The sequence below is a fragment of the Monodelphis domestica genome, chromosome 1, assembly GCF_027887165.1.
Source record: "Monodelphis domestica isolate mMonDom1 chromosome 1, mMonDom1.pri, whole genome shotgun sequence".
In the NCBI taxonomy this organism is placed as follows: Eukaryota; Metazoa; Chordata; class Mammalia; order Didelphimorphia; family Didelphidae; genus Monodelphis; species Monodelphis domestica.
This window is the reverse complement of record NC_077227.1, coordinates 434,296,249-434,316,842: the sequence shown is the minus strand read 5'-3', so window position 1 is coordinate 434,316,842 and position 20,594 is coordinate 434,296,249. Positions and strand designations below refer to the sequence as shown.

Sequence of the window (20,594 nt, the reverse complement as noted above, 5' to 3'; positions counted from 1 at the left end):
GTGAGACTTGCCAAACAGCCTGGGACTGCTTTTGTTGATTTTATGCCTTTATCTTCTTCCCCTTGTGGGAAGAGGATTAGGGACTTGGAATGGAGGCCTGATTTTGGTAACTCTTCTCTCTGAGGCTACCAGTGATCTTTGAAAAAAGCTGTTTCCTCTCCTCTCTCTCATTCTCTAGCCTTTTTGCAGTCTGGCTTCTGACCTCCCCACTCAATTGAAACAGATTTTTTCCAAATATACCAATGATTTCTCAATTTTCAAATATGAAGATATTTTTGAACCTCATCCTTTTTGACTTCTTCTCTGCATCTGACTCCATGGACCACCTCTTCCTGCATACTTGCTCCTCAATACATTTTTGTGACATTTTGTCTGATTGCTCCTTCTCAGTATTCTTTCTTGGTTTATTGTTCATTTTACTCTCTCTAACAGTAGCTATCTCACCAAAGCTCTCTCATGGGCTCTCTTCTCTTCTGTTTTAATATTCTTTCTCTAGATGACCTCAGGAGCTCTCATGGGTTTAATTAGAATGTCTATGCAAATGACTCACTGATCCATTTAGGTAGCCCTAGTCTCTCTCTGGACTGCAAGTCTTGTATCACCAACTCTATGTTTCAAACTGGAGGGCTCAGCTATATCTTAAATTCATCTGTATCATGCTCCCTAACTATTGCTATTCCCTCCAGAACTCTGTCCCGGGTCTCTCTCTGTCTCTCTGTCTCTGTCTGTCTCTGTCTGTCTCTGTCTGTCTGTCTGTCTGTCTGTCTGTCTCTCTCACTGATCTTATTAGCTTCCATGGTTTCAGTGATGATTCTATATTTCTATATTCAGTCCTAGTCTTTCTCCTGAATTTGTCTCACACCACCAGGAGCCTTTAAGGCATCTCCACCTGTATGTCCTGTAGGGATCTAAAAGAAGAACTTATTATCTTTCGCCTCCCAAACCAGCCCTCTTCCTAACTTTTTTTTTGGACAGTCACTAAACATTTATTAACTATCTAAATGTTCCAGGAATTGTCCTAAGCACTGACATTACAAAGAAAGGCCAGACAGTCTCCCCTCTCAAGTTACTCTTAGTCTGATGGGGGTGAGGTGAGGGGGGTGGAAACATAAATAACTATGTAGCAACAAGATAGATACAGGATCAATATGTATTATTTACAAACTATGTATAAACAAACTATATGTAGGATACACTAGCCTATTTACATCTGGGACCCAACAATCTTCTGATTATCCAATTCCTAATCTTAGAATCAATTGTCTCTTCTCTCTCCCTCAGCTCCCCTCTTTCTCAATCCCATATTGACAAGTCCTGTCCCATGCTTCTCTTCCTTCAAGTCACATGGTTATTACCTTCTTTTGAATCCTGCACAATTGCAGGACAATAGTAGCCTCTGACTTGATTTTCCTGACTTCAGTTTCTCTCCCTTTTACATTGATTTTCTGCACAGTTGCCAAATTAATATTATTTTTAAAAAGGGCATAAATGAAACTTTTAGTACCAACTCTTCACTTTTTCCCCTGGGAAAAACAAACTTTCATTCCTAGTCCAAGGAATCTAAGAGTGACATGAGGTTGCTAAAACTTGTGGTAACTCTCTTCAGCAAATTAATAGTCTTAAAACCCAAATCTGATCATGGCTCTCTTGAATCAAGAAGTTTAAGTGGCCCCCTATTGCCTCTAGGATAAAATATGAACTCTTCATTTTGTCCTGTCAAACCATTCATTGTCTAACTCAAGCTAATCTCTATAGATAGACTACACATTCTACATGCTATTCAAACTGAACCACCTGCTGTCTCCCATAAGTAAATCTTCATCTCTGTGCCTCTGTATGGACTGACACCATGCCTGGAATGCTCTCCTTCCTTACCTCTGTATCTTGGATATAGCTCCCTTCAAGACTCGGCTCAAGCTCTTACAAAAGACTATATATATATTCCCTTAGTTATTGTCTTTCTTTTTGTATATATTTGTAATTTACTTATATCTACATATATTATTTCCTCCCTATAGAATGCAAGTTTCTTTTTTCCCCTTTCAGCAATGTTTTGTTCCACCACCACCCCATACATATAAACAGAAGTTTGGGCATTCATTTTCTAACATTTTGAGTTCTATATTCTTTCCCCTCCCATCCACCCCCAAGACAGTAAACAATTTGTTATTGGTTATACATATGCTATCATACAAATTATATTTTCAGGCTCATCATTTTGTAGAAGAAGACACATAAAAAAACCAACAAACCATGAAGAAAATAAAGTGAAGAATAGTCTTACTTTGATCTGCCTTCAGGCTCTATCAGTTCTTTCTCCAAAGGTGGATAGCATTTTTCATCACAAGCCCTTTGGGATTGTCTTGGATCATTGTATTGCTGAAAATAATTAAGTCGTTCACAATTGTTCATTGTGCATTAGTATAATGTTTTCCTAGTTCTGCTCACTTCATTCTGAATCAATTCATGTAAGTCTTTCCAAGTTTTTCTGAAATCTTTCTGCTTCTCCTTTTTTAATAGCACAATAATATTCCATTACAATCATACTATAGTTTGTTCAGCCATTCTCCAATTGAAGGGAATCCCCTCATTTTCCATTTTTTTTGCCACCACAAGGAGCGCAGCTATGAATATTCTTTTTTTTTTATTTAATATATTTTATTTGATCATTTCCAAGCATTATTCGTTAAAGATCATTTTCTTTTCCTCCCCCCCACCCCCCATAGCCGACGCGTAAGTCCACTGGGCATTAGATGTTTTCTTGATTTGAACCCATTGCTTTGTTGATAGTATTTGCACTAGAGTGTTCATTTAGAGTCTGTCCTCTGTCATGTCCCCTCAACCTCTGTATTCAGGCAGTTGCTTTTCCTCGGTGTTTCCACTCCCATAGTTTATCCTTTGCTTATGAATGGTGTTTTTTTCTCCTGGATCCCTGCAAGTTGTTCAGGGACATTACACCGCCACTAATGGAGAAGTCCATTATGTTCGATTATACCACAGTGTATTAGTCTCTGTGTACAATGTTCTCCTGGTTCTGCTCCTCTCGCTCTGCATCACTTCCTGGAGGTTGTTCCAGTCTCCATGGAACTTCTCCACTTTAATATTCCTTTTAGCACAATAGTACTCCATCACCAACATATACCACAGTTTGTTCAGCCATTCCCCAATTGAAGGGCATCCCCTCGTTTTCCAGTTTTGGGCCACCACAAAGAGCGCAGCTATGAATATTTTTGTACAAGTCTTTTTGTCCATTATCTCTTTGGGGTACAGACCCAGCAGTGCTATGGCTGGGTCAAAGGGTAGATATTCTTTTGTCGCCCTTTGGGCATAGCTCCAAATTGCCCTCCAGAATGGTTGGATCAATTCACAACTCCACCAGCAATGAATCAATGTCCCTACTTTGCCACATCCCCTCCAGCATAGCTATGAATATTCTTGTACAAGTCTTTTTTTCTTTGGGGTACAAACCCAGTGCTATAGCTGGGTCAAAAGGCAGACAGTCTTTTAGCCCCCTTTGGGCATAGTTCCAAATTGTCTTCCAGAATGGTTGGATCATTTCACAACTCCACCAGCAATGCATTAATGTCCCAGAATCATAAAGTTAGAAAGGGTTCCAGAGACTAACTATTCCTACCTGACTTTGCTTGAAGATCTCTAATCACTGATCAACACAGGCCATTCCATTTCTGAATAGTTCTAAATATTAGGGCATTTCTCATAATTTACATTATGCTTAAATTTGGTTCTTCGTAAAGGACACCTTGCCTCTAGTTCTTTTATTCTGGGAGCAAGAAGAACAAGTTAGTCAACAAACATTTATTAAGTGCCTATTATGGGCCAGGCATTGTGCTAGGTCCTCCGGTTATAAAAAGAGGCAAAAAGTCCCTACCCTCAAGGAGTTGGAAATTTATTGGAGAAGACATCAAGCAAATAAATATCTATACATATATTATAAGTTATATATAGGATAAATAAGAAATAATTAAAAGAGGGAAGATGTTAGAGAAAGGTTGTAAAAAGGCTTCCTATAGAAGTTGGAATTTTAGTTGGGACTTGAAGGAAGCCAGGGAAGCTAGTGGGCAAAGGTTAAAAGAGAGAGTATTGAAGGCACGGATCATGGCTTAAAAAAATGCCCAAAGTGGGGCAGCTAGATAGCTTATTAGAGAGCCAGGCCTGGAGATGGAAGGTCCTGAATTCAAATTTGATCTCAGACTAGCTGTGTGACTGTGCGCAAGTCATTTAACCCAAATTACCTTGCCCCTACACAATTTAGTAGCTTTTGGAGACACGGTTGCAAATTATTTTTCAAAATGGCTGGATTGGTTCATAGCTCCATCAACAATGAATCAGGGGGCAGCTGGGTAGCTCAGTGGATTGAGATCCAGGCCTAGAGACAGGAGGTCCTAGGTTCAAATCTGGCTTCAGACACTTCTCAGCTGTGTGACCCTGGGCAAGTCACTTGACCCCCATTGCCTAGTCCTTACCACTCTTCTGCCTTGGAACAAATACACAGTATTGATTCTAAGACGGAAGGTAACAGTTTTAAAAAAATGAATCAACATATCTGTTTTCCCATAATCCTTTTAGCATTTTCCAGGTTACCTGGAATAAAACCTGAAAGTTGCTTTAATGTGATTTCTCTATTAGTGGTTTGGAGCATTTTATCTCTTCTGAAAACTGCCTCTTCCTATCCTTTAACTATCTACCACTTAGGGAATGGCTCTTGTTCTCATAAATTTAAATCCGTTCCCTCTATATCTTAAAAATCAGACCTTTATTAGAGAAAATTGCTATAGAGATTTTTCATAATTTATCTACTTCCTCTATATATTTAGCTCCACTGGTTTTGTTTGTGCACAAACTTTTTAATATTCTACAATAAAAATTGTGCTTTTTACCATCTGTGAACCTCTCTGTGCCTTGTTTGGTAATGATCTGACAGCTCATCTTGTTTGCTCATCTAATTTTTTTTTTTTGTGATTGTTTCCTTTTATGTCTGTGTCACATACCCATTTGGGGCTTATCTTGGTATATGCTGTAAGATGTTGGTCTATACTTAGTTTCTGCCAGATTGCTTTCTAGTTTCCCTAGCAATTTTTATTGAATTGTGAATTATCATCTTAATAGCCAGAATCTTTCAATTTATCCAACAGTAGGCTACTATGCTTGTTTTCTTCTCTATGTTATGCACTTAATCTGTCCCATGGACCAGTCTCTTTACTTCCTAACCATATTATGCATTTCCTAATGTAGGCTAAGACTGCGTTAGCTTTTTAAGCTGCCACAAAACATAGTTGATTCATGTTGAGTTTTTAGTCTGTTAATCCCCTAGAATTTTTTTTTCAGATGAACTGTTGCCTAGTCATGTCTCTTCCATTTTATTTATAAAGTTGATTTTTGAACCCACGTTAGATTTTGCATTTCTCTCTAATAAACTTAATTTGATTCAGCTCATCATTCTAGTCTGACATTTTATCCTTTGTCCAAATTATTGCTAAGAAAGTTAAACATCACATGATCAAAGATAGATGAACTAATTATTGAATGAAAAACCATTTATTAAATGATTACTTTGTGTACAGCACTATGTTCAGTGCTGAGGACATAAACAGAAAATCAAGGCAATTCATGCTTTCTAGAAGCTCACATTCTTAAGGGGGAGACAATACATGTAGCATGCTTCAGTTTTGAGTCATTTGGTACTTCCTAGGATGCAATGGCAAAATATATGGTAATGCTTTTTAAAAGTTGTTTCCATTAAGAAAGTCATCTCTTCTTTTTATGTTGAACAGTTTGACATTGCCTGACTTATAATGGTGAAAACTTTCTTTTTCTGGTCTTTGGTAGCTCTGGCTGCTGAGGCAATAGGGGCTGTAGCATGTCAGAAACATTTCTCATATTGCATACTCACAAAGGTTGCTCACCTAGATGATGTCTCTAGGGTCCAGGCTTGAAGAAGAATTAGTAGTTGGGGTGTAGGGGACAAATACTGTTTTCTTGGCTCTTGGGAATAGATCCATGGGATACTCTACTAGAGACCTCCTGTTTCCTTGTGGGTCTAGCTATTCATGGAAAGGGGCAGGTGAAGTTTTATTTTGTTTCTTTGTGCTCTTTTTTTCTTTAAAATTTTAAAATTCAACTTTAAGTTTTGAATTCTCTCTCTGCCCTCCTCCCCATCCATTGAGAAACAAGATAACCCAAAACACATTAAAATATGTTTAGTCATGCCAAACAAATCCCCACATAAGTCATATTCCTCACCACCACCAAAAATAAAGAGAGGAAGAGAAAGGAAAAGAAATTATGTTTCAATTTTCACTCTGATTCCACATCAGTTCTTATCTGAAAGTAGATGGCATGTTTCATCCTGAGTCTTTTGGAGTTGTGGTTGGACTTTGTGTTAATCATAGATCTTAAGTCTTTTGAAATGGTTTATCTTTACAATATTTCTGTTGTATACATTGTCCTCCTGATTCTGCTTATTTTACTTTACATTAGTTCATACAATCCTTCTCAGATTTTTCTGAAACTATATGCCCTTTCCTTTTTTCTATGCTGTTTTTCAAGAATTCCTTATACAGCCAATGAAATATTCTGAGTGTTCCTCTGATGACTAAATTTTACTACATAGTACTCTGAGGATAGGATCTCTAGACAAATTTTAGCATTCTGGTTGTAAAGATAGATCTATAAACCCATTTCTTATCAGTTTTAGGCCTTTGGTAGCTTAGAAAGTAGTCTCTAAAACTGCTTGACTCAGGCAGATCTGGGGCTTTTGAGAAATTGGAGTAGAACAAAAGGTTCAAGTAGGATGTTATAAAGCAGTTAGGTGAGTAAATTTTGGCAAGTATATCCCCTGGATAGCATTCAGCAGATGGGGCCAGGGAGCAGAGAAGCAAGGGAGATGACTTGTATGCCTTAGAGGGTTTGGCAAAGAGGCTCTCTGGCAGCTAGCTCAGTCACGAAGCTAAGGTAGCAACATAGTTGAGTATTATTTGAGTGTCCAGCCTCTGGCATATCCCTGATAGGACGGCCTGCCAAATGGCCTGCCATGAATCTGAGCCTGGCCAGCTCACTATCCAGGTGCACAGTGAGTAAAGAGTAATGTTAAAATATCCATGATGGCTAGTGTTCTTACAATGATATATGGATTCATTTCTTAGGTTTCCTGTGAATTGTAGGCCTTTGTTGTAGAATATAGATTGCTTCATGCTCTACATATGAAATTAAGTTACTTTCTTGCCATAATCATGAAGTGTGGGTAGCAAAGGGTAACTTTTGAAGGTAGGAGATTTGAGGATGTGAAGAGTTAACATATTCCTAGATTCTAGTAACCAACCTGCTACTTCATTGATTTGCAACTCAAGAAGAGCCAAATCTATGGAGGAGCAACCTTGCCTATGGAAAAACCAAAATACAAGCAACCAACTCAGCTGCAGGAAATATAAAAGGGAGAATGTGCCTCCTGGATTTCCTGTCTGCCTCAGATCTGTTTCTTCTTTCTGAGTTCTTCAGCTGGTTGCTACTACCATTATATCTGGCCATTAAAGGCAGTTGATTCCATCATTATCAATTCATGTGTGGGAAAATAAGTCAGAGAATCATAAGTCTAGAGCTAGAAGGGATCTTGGAGATTCTCTAGTCCAACTTTCTCATTTGATAAATGAGGAAACACAGATTTTTTTTCCCCTTGGCTTCTTTGTAAAACTCCTACTATATCTCAGAGGAAAACAATATATTTCAACATACTTGTTTTGAAGTAACAAAAGTAAAAGTATAAAAACCTAGAGATATGAATTCATAGAATATAATCTTCTAATCTCAACTAACAGCTACCACAGGTTGGCTGTTATATTTTACAGTGCACTGAATGTCTCCATTTCTTTTCTCTTTCCTTGATCCTGTTTGGTTAGTAGCCATATGACTAGCTTAATGGGTGCCATATTTAGCAGAAATAATTTCAGATTAACATCAGATATATGGATTTCCTATTCCAAAGTCCAAACCCCTCTTGGTTGCATTCTAAATTCCTGTTTTTGATTTGACAAGAATCTTCTAATTTTCAATTCATTTTCTGGGCCAAGTAAATGGTGAAACCTTTCCTGTCTCAGGTTACTAGCTCTGTCCCCTTCTCAATCTTGCTATGATGACTCATCTCTCAGGTGCCACAAAAGAGCTGATTTCCAGAATCTCATCACTAAAATTTTACAAAGGAAAAATGGAGTATTCTATAATGGGCAAATGTAAGTGATTGGACTATCGGGGAGTACCAGGGAGCAGGAAGAAATAGAAAAAGAGTGAGGAAGAGTATTTTTGATGGTGTGGTGGTGGTGGTGGTGGTGGTGGTGTGTGTGTGTGTGTGTGGGGGTGTATGTAGAGGGATACATTGAAGTTTTCTCAGATTACCCTAGCTTCAGGTGAAAGCACATTAGGGTCTTTGGACAGAAGCTTTCTCCTTTAAATTTCATAATCTAGGATCTCAGATTTTAGAGCAGAAAGGGATTTTATAGACCAGGGTCACACAACTAGTAAAATCTGAGATTCATACATCAGTTTCCAGATTCCAAATTTATTCTATTTTTTTTTTTTTGCTGCATCCCATTGTTTCTTAGGCTCCCCATAATGCATCCTCAGTACCTTTCTTCCCTTATCCCTTCCCCTTTACCTTGTACTTGCTGATGCTGGGACTCTGAAGAACATCAGTAAGCAAGGCTATATAGTTTTTGTTTTGCAGTATTCCCTCGAACCCCAATTCATATCCAGACCTTTGGACCCTTACACTTGCAAATGTTTAAACAGCATTTTTAGGGGGAGCACTTTCTGCTTTACCCATAGCTTCAAGCCTGGGTTGCACAGTGCATATCCCTCACCAGCCCAAGTGCTTCTTGTTTTACGGAGATATTCATCATTTTCATGTCATTCAGGACATCTCCATCTTGAAAGGGGTGCTTTTGTTTATTAATATACTCATTTATTTATATTCTAGAATACCATATTATTTATGCTTCTCTTCTATTAGAGAAGTTGATATATAGGTTTTCTATGGAGTAGAGATTTTATATGTAGCAGAGACATTTTCCCCATTGTACTATGGGGAATTAAGTAGCTTCATATTTGAATTGTGAAACCCCCTGCTGGAGAGAAGATCTGGCTATTGTTGATCTGGGTGAGAAAATGGGACACAAGGGAGATTTCTAATTCTTAGGCAGGAACATCCCTGCTTAAGATTTAGAATTCTTTCAGAGCAGGAGGGTCAGGACTTAACTACCAAAGTGAAGTGAGCTCTGGAAAGCCCTCTTTTCCTACTTCCACCTTGCATTTCCCTCCTCACTAGGGGTTCCAGTACCACCACCCTCCCCAAGGGCAAAGGCTTTTTCTCTCCCAAAAGAATTCTGATTGGAGGTAGTAGTGCTTTTAAGGAATAAGATTGCTTGTGTTCTTAACTGGTCTCCCCTCATTTCAGAAACTAAGGCCCGGTCTCCTGTTATATGTGAATATTAAATCTTATAAAAGGAAGGGCTCAGCGCATCCCATTCTCCCATCTAGAACAATAAGAATCAGACCCCATACCACTGACTTAAGTCTTTGAAGACTCTTGACATAGTCACAGACAGGAGGGGTCTTGGAAAAGGAGAAGTGGTGGGCGTATAGGTAGGCCTCTTTGTGGGATCTTAGAGATGAGGCCTGGCATGACGTTCTGAAAGGTCTGGGTCGCGCAGCCAGTACTCAGGTAGCTACCTACCCCGCCTCCCCTGATGGAACAGAGGCGACCATTCTTTCTTTGCAGTGCCCCGTGGGGCAGGCGGGCGGGCTGGCACACGGCTTGCAAGGGAGCTGTCCAGCAGGGGCCTGGGCCCGGGGGCGGGCTGCGCTCTAGCTGTGGACCCCTCCTCCCGGAGAGGCCCGCCTAGCCAATGGGCTCCCCAGGCCCGGCCGTTGCCTAGCCCACGGGGCCGTCACGTGTCTGGCGTCTGGCTCGTCCGGGCTCGGTGCTCGTCGCCTTGCTGGTGCTGGGGAAGCAGGCTTGGGGTTGGCATCTGCGGGCGCAGAGTCGGAGCCCCGGCCTGCCGGGAATGGATGCGCTCGGTTTCCTCCGGCGCCACCGCCTCGAGCCGCGGCTCTGGGGGCCAGCAGAGAGCGGACAGAGGCTGGCCGAGCCCGGGGCGCAGGGTGCCTCCTCCAGGGCAACGGCTCCTCCAGCTCCTTCCCCTTCTTCCCCGTAGCAGCAGCGACCGCGGCAGAGGCAGTATCAGCAGCAGCGGCGGCGGCGGCGGCAGCAGCAGCAGCAGCAGCAGCAGCAACAGCCGCGTCGTCCTTGAAGCCGCCAGTTGCAGCCAGCCCGGGCCCGGCGCGGCCGCCGCGGATGTGGCCCCTCGGCGCCCCCGGGCCTCTGCACAAAGAAGCCTCCGCAGTTGCAGGCAGCGGCTGTGCAGCCTTCGCTCCAACTCCGGCATGGAGAAGCTACCCGCTGCCGGGCTGGAGGGGGGCCCCAGCGCCCGCGCGCAGTTCACTGTGGTCTGCTTGGGTGAGTCCAGCTCGGGTGGGGCGTGGGGTTGTGTGTGGAAGAGGGAGACCTATGGCTCTGGAACGTGTGTGCGTGTGCGTGTGTGTGCATATGTGTGTGTATGTGGGGGAGCAGATTCTCAAAAGATTTGAATTGCACCCCTCTTTCTCCCCCACCCCACCCCGATTCTCACAGCACACCTGCCCCATGGCTCCTCCTCCCCTTGTCCCCGGAAGTTGGAGATTCGCTTGAGGTTGCCCCCCACCTACTGTCCCCCCTACTCCATTTGCTCTGGGCACCTAGGTTATTGCGATCTGGAGTGTAGAGCTGTCTTAGGCTAGAGGTGGAGGCGGGGTTGGTGTGGGGGAAAAGGGGAGAAGATGAGGAAACCTAAAAGCCCTCCAGCTGTCTTCAGCATAGCCTAGGCTGCTTGCTGTTTCTCCGACAGGAACGCAACCCGGCCTGGGTGAAAGGGTAAAAATCCATTAGATTACCAGTTCTTTGGAACTGCTTCCCTGTCCTCTGGGTAGCGGTGCCACTTGAACTGAGCCCGAGGTTCATCCCAGAAGGTTGAAGCTAGGGGCCTGGGTTTGCCCTAGCACCCATCTTTCCCCAACCCTGTCGGCTTTTCCCGAGGGTAGGAGGTCACGGATAAGACTTTGAAGGTTTCAAGGCAACCCAAGCTGGAGACTTTACTGTAATCTAAAGATGGGTCTGGGGTCTATAGCGAATCCCAGAGCCTCATTGAACAACCATCAATACTCTAGATCTCAGACCCGGTAGAGATTCCATGCACTGGCTTCCAGCTGCTAAAACCTGAGGCTTCATAGCTCTCAGACACGGTATTCATTAGAACACCAGGAAGAGGGGCTCACTGAAAGCGGGTTGTGTATATGGGGTGGGGGAGGGGCAGCGGCTGCTGAGGGATTATTGCATGGGACAGGACTGGTAGAAAGTACTGGGAGTCCTGGAAGCAGGAATTGGTGAGAACTACAAACTCAACTAAGTGTGGGTTTTGTTTCAGCCTCCTTTGTCAGTCAGTCCCTTTCCTTAATTTCCCTTAAAATTGAGCTGCTGGTGATCTCCCTGATGAAGTAAAATTGTTCCCTGGGGAGGGAGGTCTCTTGCAGGTTGGCCTAGTTAGAACTGGCCCCATTTTGTGCCACCTGCCTTTAAATAGGGTCTCTGATTTAAGTGGGTTGCCCTGCAGCGGGCTGGACTTCTGAGACTTAACACATGATGAACAGAATGAAGAGTATTTCAGACTGATAACTTTTTGTACCAAAATGACCTCAAATGACCTGTTCTCCATTTGTCTCCAGGCACATTTGGCAAAGAAGCTTGTACTAAGAGATCTGACTGTCAGAGTGTGTAGGAGTGATGATGGGTCCTGCAGTGGGTTTAGAGGGCTTTCTCAATTGGAGACAGGAAGGGAATCTGTGAGTTCTTTCTAGGTATCTTTTTGCTGGGATTATTTTTTTCCCTATGATCAGCACATCCCCCACACCCTTTCCCCCTCCAAACCATTGTTTGGATTTTGAAAACTCAAAATATATGCTAAATTCTTTTGAAGGTGTGCTTCCAACTACAAAAATTTAAGAACCCCAAAGCCTTGCCTTTTTCTACTGTCTTCACCTTCTCAGGGTGGTGGGGAAACTCCCTGTAGGCAAATTGAATTCTGATTTTAGAAACTGCCCTGAAGCTGTCCAGTTCAGACTTGGGGAGCTGACTCATCTTACCTAAGGAGAGTAAAGCTCTCTGGGCAATTGAAGGAGCCCTCTTGTGGTGTGTGTGGTACCTGGCACTGCTGACATCATCCACTCTGATCAGACCCCTTGGGGGTACTGTCAGGCCTGCATCTTGTTGCTGTTCCTCCTTGTTGCCTGGGTCTAGAAGCTGTTTGCTGCTATACTGCCCTGCTCCTTCTATAGCTCTGATTGGGATTTTTCTTTGCTTTCTTAAAGACAGGCCAGGAAAAAGATGATAATTACCTTTCTTTCAGTCTTTCTCTTTAGGTTCATATTGAAGTGATTCTTTTACCCTTAACAAAGCTCTTCCTACCCTTTAGGATTGGGGAGAGAGCTGTTTCTGTTTCAGGTCTCATGGATCTCTGTTAAGCACCCACTGTATGCTAGTACTTCCTACAGGGAATACAGAGATTAAAAAATAAATACTTATTGGCTGCCCCCATGCCCCACTCTTGTTCCCTTCTACTCTTGGCCATTTAGTTTTTTGTCCTTCCCTTTGGTTTCCTTTCTCTTGCTTCTGTTTGTTACCCTGGCTTTGTTTCTCTAAACTGAGAATAACATTATTATTAATGGAAGGATTGGAAGAGGGTTGACACCCCAGGTCAATAGGTATAGTAAGAGGACCCTGCACTTGGTGGGGCAAGTAGAGAATAGAGGTCAGAGTCATGGCCAGTATTCCTGGGACTGGAGCTCTGTTAGATGACAGTCAGTGCAATTTACAGGAATAGGACCCAAGTTCTCCTTTTCCTTCTCTCTCTTCTTCTTTCCAGGGAGTTCCTGTCTGAAACAGTAAGTTTCTAAACAAAGAAACAGGTTGAATAGTTATCAGAGCTGGGGTGAGGACAAGGAGAGCTCAAAGCTCTCCCTGGAATCTAGATGGAGAAGGTCCTTGTAGGGCAGGGAAAGGGATGTGGCTTGGAGTTTTAGGAATAATTGGAGTTGGAGAATGGCAGGAGTAAGCAAATTGGACACCCCCAGGTTGGAGCCATTGGGTTAGGAGAGTGATTGCTCCCTTCAGTGACTGGAAAAACATACAAAACTGCCTTAACTTTGAGGTGGAATTTGTACAAAAATGTTATTTTGGTTTTATGATGGGAGGAGTGCCTCTAGGTCCTTGGAAAAATTTTTACAATGATTTAGACTCAAACCTAGAATGGGCTGAATCTGCAGGTTCAAGGGTTGATTGGATTGCCTTGGTCTGATTCTCCTCATGACTACCCACACCCTATACCAATTCTGCATTTGAGGTAATCAGAAAAATTTGTTGAATGTGAATTTTTAAAAAATCCATTCCCATTGGTGGTAGTAACCTAATTAATTTAACTAATAAGTGATTTTGGGTAACCTACCAAAAGCCTGAAAATGACCACAGAAAGACAGGATGGTGGAAAAGGCAAATGAACTCCATTCATAGTACTCAGGCGAGCAATCTTATACTGATCCCTAGGAACTCTGGGAGTGACAGTTTTTTGAGGAGAGGTGAATATCACAGAGGAACAGAGATGTTTCAAGCCTATGGCTGATCTTGGTCATCTCCGGACCACAGAAGTTAAATATCACTTGGTCAGACTGGAAATTTTTCTTTTATATGTAATCTTAGTTATTCCACTTCAGCATATTCTTTATAAATTTATATGTATTCTCTTTTGCCTTATGATTCAGTTCAGTAAATATTTATTGTGGGCCTAATGTATACAAGGAACTGAGTTGAGTCAGTGCTGGATAGAGAATGATGAAAAATGACAGAATCCATGTTCTAAAGTTGTTTATAATCTTAACCCTAGAAAATGTATTGTTGTCTGGAGGGATGGGATGGGGAAGGGAAGAAGGGAAACAGATGCCTGGAGTCAGACACTCAATTCTGTGATTTATCAGGTCTCTGAACCTAAAGAGCCTAAAGTAGCCTAAAGAAGGCTTAAAATCTGTCTAAAAGTTCAGGAGTAAAGAAAAGAAAGAAATAAAAGAGAAAAAAGAAAAACAAGAGAAGACAAAAGACAAAAGCACTGCAGTCAAGGGCAAGGTCTTCAGGATCAGTTCCAAAGAGGATATGGACTCCCTGAAAAGTTGAGGGAGAAGCAGGGAGGCCCAATCAAAGACTAAAGCTGGACTCCTTAGCATTTAGTAATTATTTGTTAGCTCATCCCTAGCATCAGGCTGCCCACTGGGACAAGATGGGGCTTGCCTTCTAGGAATTTCCCGCCTGGTGCTGGGGATTAGACACCTAACTATAATACAAGTAGAGTATTGTAAGTGCTTAGGAAAGGGAAGAAGAGCTGGGGGATGGGGTGGGAGGTGCTTAGAGGAGGGGGAGATCAATTCTAATTCTTATTCTCATCTTGTCCTATGCTTTTCTCTAATTGTTTTACAGGTTTGAGACTTGCCTCCCCAGTCAGACTGTGAACACTTACCTGGGTGTATTCCATACCACCAAAACCTCCTAACTGGGCAGGAAGTGTGTGTTTGGGGAGGGGAAACAGCAGGAGAAAGCTAGCTATCTTCAACTAGTCACTTAGGGGCTAGGAAGGTGAAAGAGGTTCTGTGGGGGCAGGCTGGGGAATAGCTACTGGGAACCAGCTGCCTTGTAGAGGAGAGGAACCTCCATGTTGCTGCAAGAATTTGGGGGGGGGTGGATTGTGCTGAGAGCCTTTCCTGGGCCAGCTGATTTTTTTTTTCACATACCAAATGGTAGTAGCACTCTGTAACTGGTTCTGATCCCCACCAATTAATTGACCTTTGTAACAGAAAACCCTTGAAAGAGCAGCTTTGGAAAGCAGGGACTCTAGTCCATGGGACTAGAGAAACTAACAGGTGTTTAGATTTGGAAGTTTGTGTGTGAAGGTGAAGCTGAAGAAGGGAGGAGCCTTTCATTAACCATGCTGGATAGTAGAAACAGTATTGGACTTTCTTTATCGGGAAACTTAGGAAACTTGGGTTTATAGGGGCTAGTTTTGCAAAAACCTTGGGTCAGAACATTCTTCCAGCTGGGCCTCAATGTCCTTGTCCTTGTTGCTCAACTCCTCATGATCCCATTTGGGTTTTCTTGGCAAAGATTCTTTAGTGGCTTGCCATTTCCTTCTCCAGCTCATTTTACAGATGAGAAAACTGAGGCAAACAGGGTTAAATGACTTGCCCAGGGTTACACAGCTAGTAAGTATCTGAGGCTGAATTTGAATCCAAGTCTTCTTGACTCCAGGCTTGGCACTTTATCCACTGGGCCACCTAGCTGTAGTGTGCTCAGTAACCTATGAAATGATAATAATAATAATAATAGTGTGTAAATGGGGGGATGAGGGGCATTAAAAGGGAATTTGGCATAGTGACGAGAGAGCTTACTCGAGTCAAGAAGACCTGAGATCACATCCTGCTTCTGACAAATATTGGCTGTGAGAACCTGGTCAAATCACTCTGCCTCAACATGTCTCAGGCTACTCTCTAAAGCTATAAATGGCAGCGCAGGTGCCCATTTGCATCGAGGGAACTCCTCATCAGGAGCTCCCTAAACTGGGAAATCAGAGGTCTGTTTGGGTGTGAATGTGCACACACACACACACACACACGCACACACACACGCACACGCACATGCATGCACACACGCTGCTGAAGCTCTCGGTGAAGACCTCCCCCATTCAATGCAGATGGGCACCTGCGCTGCCATTTATAGCCTTATAAATATACATACACATATATACATACCTATTTATATATACACGCTGCCTACTTCACAGGGATGTTGTGAGGGTGAAAGAAGAGAATAGATGCTGAAGTAGTTATATATATATATGTATTATATGTGATATATATAAATGTGTATATATAGGTTATATGTATGTGTATGTATGACATAATCCTGTGTGTGTACATGTATAGATAGCTGTATAGATACTATATCATGTGTATATGTGACATCTTGGATGTGTGTATATATAGGCTGTATTCTGTATGTATGTGATATTGTGTGTGTGCGTATAGGCTGAATTCTGTGTATATGCTATATATTTTGTGTATGTGCATAGATGTGTATATAAATGCTCTAAGTATGCTATATTGTCTATATGCATACATATGTGTCTATACACTATATTGTGTCAATATGTGTGGAGATGATATATTGTATATGTGGATCTATATTATGTGGGGATGTGTATATGTTTGTATATAGGTATAAATGCTAGATTTTGTGGCTGTATTCTATAAATGTGTGTTTGCATTTCACACACGCACTCACACACTAATTTTAAAGCAGGATTTTAAGAAGCAAAGCACATGGACCTAGTTAGACCAGGGCTTACCTCATTAGTCCTGCTGTCTGTGGCCTTTGGGGAATAAGATAAGGCTGGTAACTTCCTTTTTTTGTGTCTCTTGCAGTGAATCTCTTCTTAACTGGGAGACTCAGCAGTGCAGTTCCTTCCTTAGGTAAGATGCTCCTCTCATTTCCTCCAGGGGATTGAGCTTCCTACTTCCTCTGCCGCTGATGTTGCTCTTTTATTCCCCATTAGGTGATTTCCTGAGTCTGAGCAGAACAGAATCTGACTCGGAGTGTATTTTCCTGTCTGTCCCTGTTCAGCACTGATAATACTGAGAAATAAAGTCTTTTTTTTTTCTTTTTAAATGAAAGCTTTGTATCTGTAACCCCTAAGGCATCTGCACAGTCAAATGTGTATATAAGTAATTACCTATCCCCAAGTCAGAATCAGCCAATCACAAGTGGCAGCTAGTTGTGGAGTATTTCTTGTGAGCTTGGCACTGGGCAAGATTTTGTAGCAAAGGAGGGGAAGGAGGAATAGCAAAAGCTTGTGTAGGCTGGTTTTTTTCCTCCTCCCTCTACCCGCCCCACTTCCTGATTTGCCAAATTCTGATTTCAGTGTGTGTACATTGATTTGAGGAGGCAGGGATTTTCAGGAGCCCATTATCTGGTTAAGAGATCAATTATCATGAACTATTTTCTTTTAAGAGAAGCTCAGAAAAGTTTCTGGGACTCTGGGCTTCACAACAGATATAGGGGCCCCGTGAATTATGTGTGAACTTTTCCACTCTCCTCTTTTTGAACTGCAGGTGTTTTAGCACTTTTATTTTTTAAATATGTCTGGGGTGTGCTTATTTTATTTTATTTTTGAAATTTTTATTTAATTAATTTAGAATATTTTCCCATGGTTACATGATGGCTTGCTTATTTTAAACTGATTTTGAAGAAGTAGGCAAATCTTCATTTCAAAAATGTCTCCACTGAGCAGAAAGACAGAAGAAAACCAGTTGCTTGATCACATGGTTTGATGGGGCTATGATTGGGGATGTAGACTAAATGATCATTCTAGTGCAAATATATTAATAATATGGAAATAGGTCTTGATCAATGACACATGTAAAACTCAGTGGAATTGCTCATTGGCTATTGGAGGGCGGTGGGAGGAGGGGAAGGAAAGAACCTGAATCATGTAACCATGGCAAAATATTCTAAATTAATTAAATAAATAAACTTAATTTAAAAAATGTCTCCACTAAAGGGTATTCTATATCTCATTTTAAGGCAATATAGGGTCCACTAACTCTAATTCTTTTTTTTATTCTCTTTAGTATCTGATTCATATTTCCTTACTTTGATAATATTTTTTGTAGCTTATGAAAATGAAGAATAACATGCATCAGATCCCTCTCAATCTAAACCTTAGATCAGAAGCTTTTTTAGGTTCTACCTATTTGGTAGACTGGTGAAACCTAGGAACTTCTTTCCATGATAAAAAAAAAATTTTTTTTTAAACCATTACTTTCTGTCTTGGTAACATCTCTAACACAAAAGAGCAAGGGCTAAGCAAATGGAGTTAATGACTTGCTCAGGGTTATACAGCTAGGAAGTATCTGAGGCCAAATTTGAACACAGGTCCTCTGGACTCCAGGCCTAGTACTCTATACACTGAGCCACCTAGCTGCCTCCAGAATAACATTTTTAAATAATTGAAGAAAATGCTAAATTTCAGTTAGAGGTTAATGAATATGTAATTTTTCCCCCATCTAAATTTGTGAAATCTAACCACAGGCACAAAGTTAAGAGCCCTTGCTCTTGAGGCTACTTCCCTTTTCCAATTTTAGCGGCCATGTTTTGTGGTTTCTCTATGTTTTACAGTTGTATCATCTCTTCATATTTCGTGTGGCTTTTTGGACAGTTTGGCCACTCTCTTTTTTTTAAACCCTTACTTTCTGTCTTAGAATCAATGCTGTGTATTAGTTCCAAGGCAGAAGAGAGGTAAGGGCTAGGCAATGGGGGTTAAGTGACTTGCCCAGGGTCACACAGCTGGGAAGTGTCTGAGGCCATATTTGAACCTAGGACCTCCTGTCTCTAGGCCTGACTGAGCCACCCAGCTGCCCTTGGCCATTGTCTCTTGAGAACATTTTTTTTGGATAAATTATTTTAGGAACTTAAAAAAAAAACCAACAGTGACTAATCTGTAAATATTGCATTTGACAAATCCGTTGGCTCTTTCTGGTGTAAGCCAAGACTCTCTCCATCAGCTAGTTTGTGGGTAAGGTCCTCAGCCAACATCTCCAGAGTCAACTATTCTGCTTTACCCTTGCTCTAGGAAGCACTGGGTGTTTTGGGGAGTTGCAGAAACATCTGAGACTTCAGCATTTGTCTGCCAGTGATGGAGGTTCATTGAACTTAGGAACACCAGGGAATTGTGGGCCACAAACAGGGCTCTTGGTCAGAAAGGTGAACACACTTGTAGGAAAGAATAGTCTTGTGTCTGATGGCCTGAAGCACATTTCATGGGCTTCTAAGCCCTTCTCTTCACTCCCGTGAGTTCCTGTGAATGATGATCAGGTTCCTGGAGGTGTATGAGGGAACCCTTCACTTTAGCTGGGACAAGATAAATCTGTCTGGAAAATCTCCAAGCAAAGGCAAACCCCTTGGAGAAGATGTTGAAGTTTTCTTACCTGCTTGCTACTGTCTCAGTCAAGAGTTAGAACTGAAGGTCGAGGACTGGAATATTGATCCCCCTCTTTGAAAATCATTTCAGCCAATTGTGTGTGATCAGGACTTTCAGTTAAGTATTTTTAGAGATAGGAAATGGGAACTTGTGTTGCTTCAGTGTTTCTTCGGCCCAGGAAATTGGGGAAAGGAATGACTTGAATGTTGGACTCTGCTCTGATGGACATGTCAAGCACTTGACTTGTATAACTCACGGAAGTGGGGATTTTGTGTGGCTTGAGTAGAGCCAATTGACCCCTGGCTTCCCCCCATCTCCCTCACCCTTTGGATTTGGATTGGACCTGAGTCTGATACCTGTTACTGTTTGCAATTTGTATTAACTTGGGCAAGTCATTTTTACCCAATTTGAGTCTCAGTTTCCACAAATGTAAAATGAAAGAGAGATCTTTTCTAAGGTCCTTTCCAGCTCTTAATCTATGACCTTGCAACAGAGATCTACATGTACATATGCATTTCCTCTTTGCCTGAAACACTGCTAAGGGCAAAAATGGCCATTATTTCAGGTTTTTCAGGTTTAAGGGGTCCTTAAACTCCATTTAAAAAAACAAACCCTTACCTTCTGTCTAAGAATCAATACTCTATATTAGTTTCAGGAGAGAAGAGGGGTAAGGGCTAGGCAATGGGGGTTAAGTGATTTGCCCAGGGTCGCAGAGCTAGGAAGTGTCTGAGGCCAAATTTGAACCCAGGACCTCCCTTCTCTAGATCTGGCTTTCAACCCACTGAGCCATCTATCTGCCCTCCAAATTGTTTTTACAAATTGTATTATAAACAGTGGCCCCCTAATTATCAGGAGCAGCTCATGACTACTGTCATGGGTCTGACTTGTTCTTTATCTTCCCCAGCAGTATTCTCTCACCTTTTATACATCTTCTAATCTTTGAATGCTGTTCAGTACCAAAAGCCCCATTCTGTATCTGGGGCTCTTGAGTCCAGAGAAAAGCAAGGCCTCACACCAAGTCCGGCAGCAAGGACACCAGGACACAGGGTCCCTAAGATGCTCCCTGCCCCCCTTACCTGTTTCTCTTGCTGAGGGCTCAGCGTCTCAGCTTTTCTGGCCAGAATGATTCCTTGGGGTGTGTTAAGTTGAAGAAACTTATTAAAAACCATGTGGTGTATATATGTTTGTGCTTTGGCCAACCAAAATGAGCAGCTGGGGGACCCTTGACTGTCTGTCTTAAATGAAGTTTCTTCAGACTGATGGTCTGGAAGGATCAGTGGCTAATTTATGCTTCTTATAACTTAAGTCTTGGGACCGTGGTGACCAAAGGAGATTAGGGATCCAGTGGCCTCTTCCTGAGGCCATGCATATCCTAAAGCATGTTGCTGTCCCATGTCCTGTCCTTACCCTTTGAAACAAAGT

General features: G+C 42.0%; 1 protein-coding gene across 3 annotated transcripts in view; it reads left to right on the top strand.

Annotated features, from left to right (window-relative positions):
* Positions 1 to 20,594, top strand: part of LRP3 (LDL receptor related protein 3) — a 105,849-nt gene that overhangs the window by 71,040 nt on the left and 14,215 nt on the right. The window contains exons 1-3 of one of the 3 annotated variants that reach the window (XM_056812196.1): positions 9,659 to 9,730; positions 10,227 to 10,525; positions 16,618 to 16,665. In XM_056812196.1, coding sequence (XP_056668174.1) covers positions 10,453 to 10,525; positions 16,618 to 16,665 — 121 coding nt within the window. In that variant the 5' untranslated portion in view covers positions 9,659 to 9,730; positions 10,227 to 10,452. Of the gene's footprint in view, positions 1 to 9,658; positions 9,731 to 9,759; positions 10,526 to 16,617; positions 16,666 to 20,594 lie in introns of those variants that run through there. The other 2 variants (XM_056812195.1, XM_001366980.4) reach the window with 2 other exon arrangements.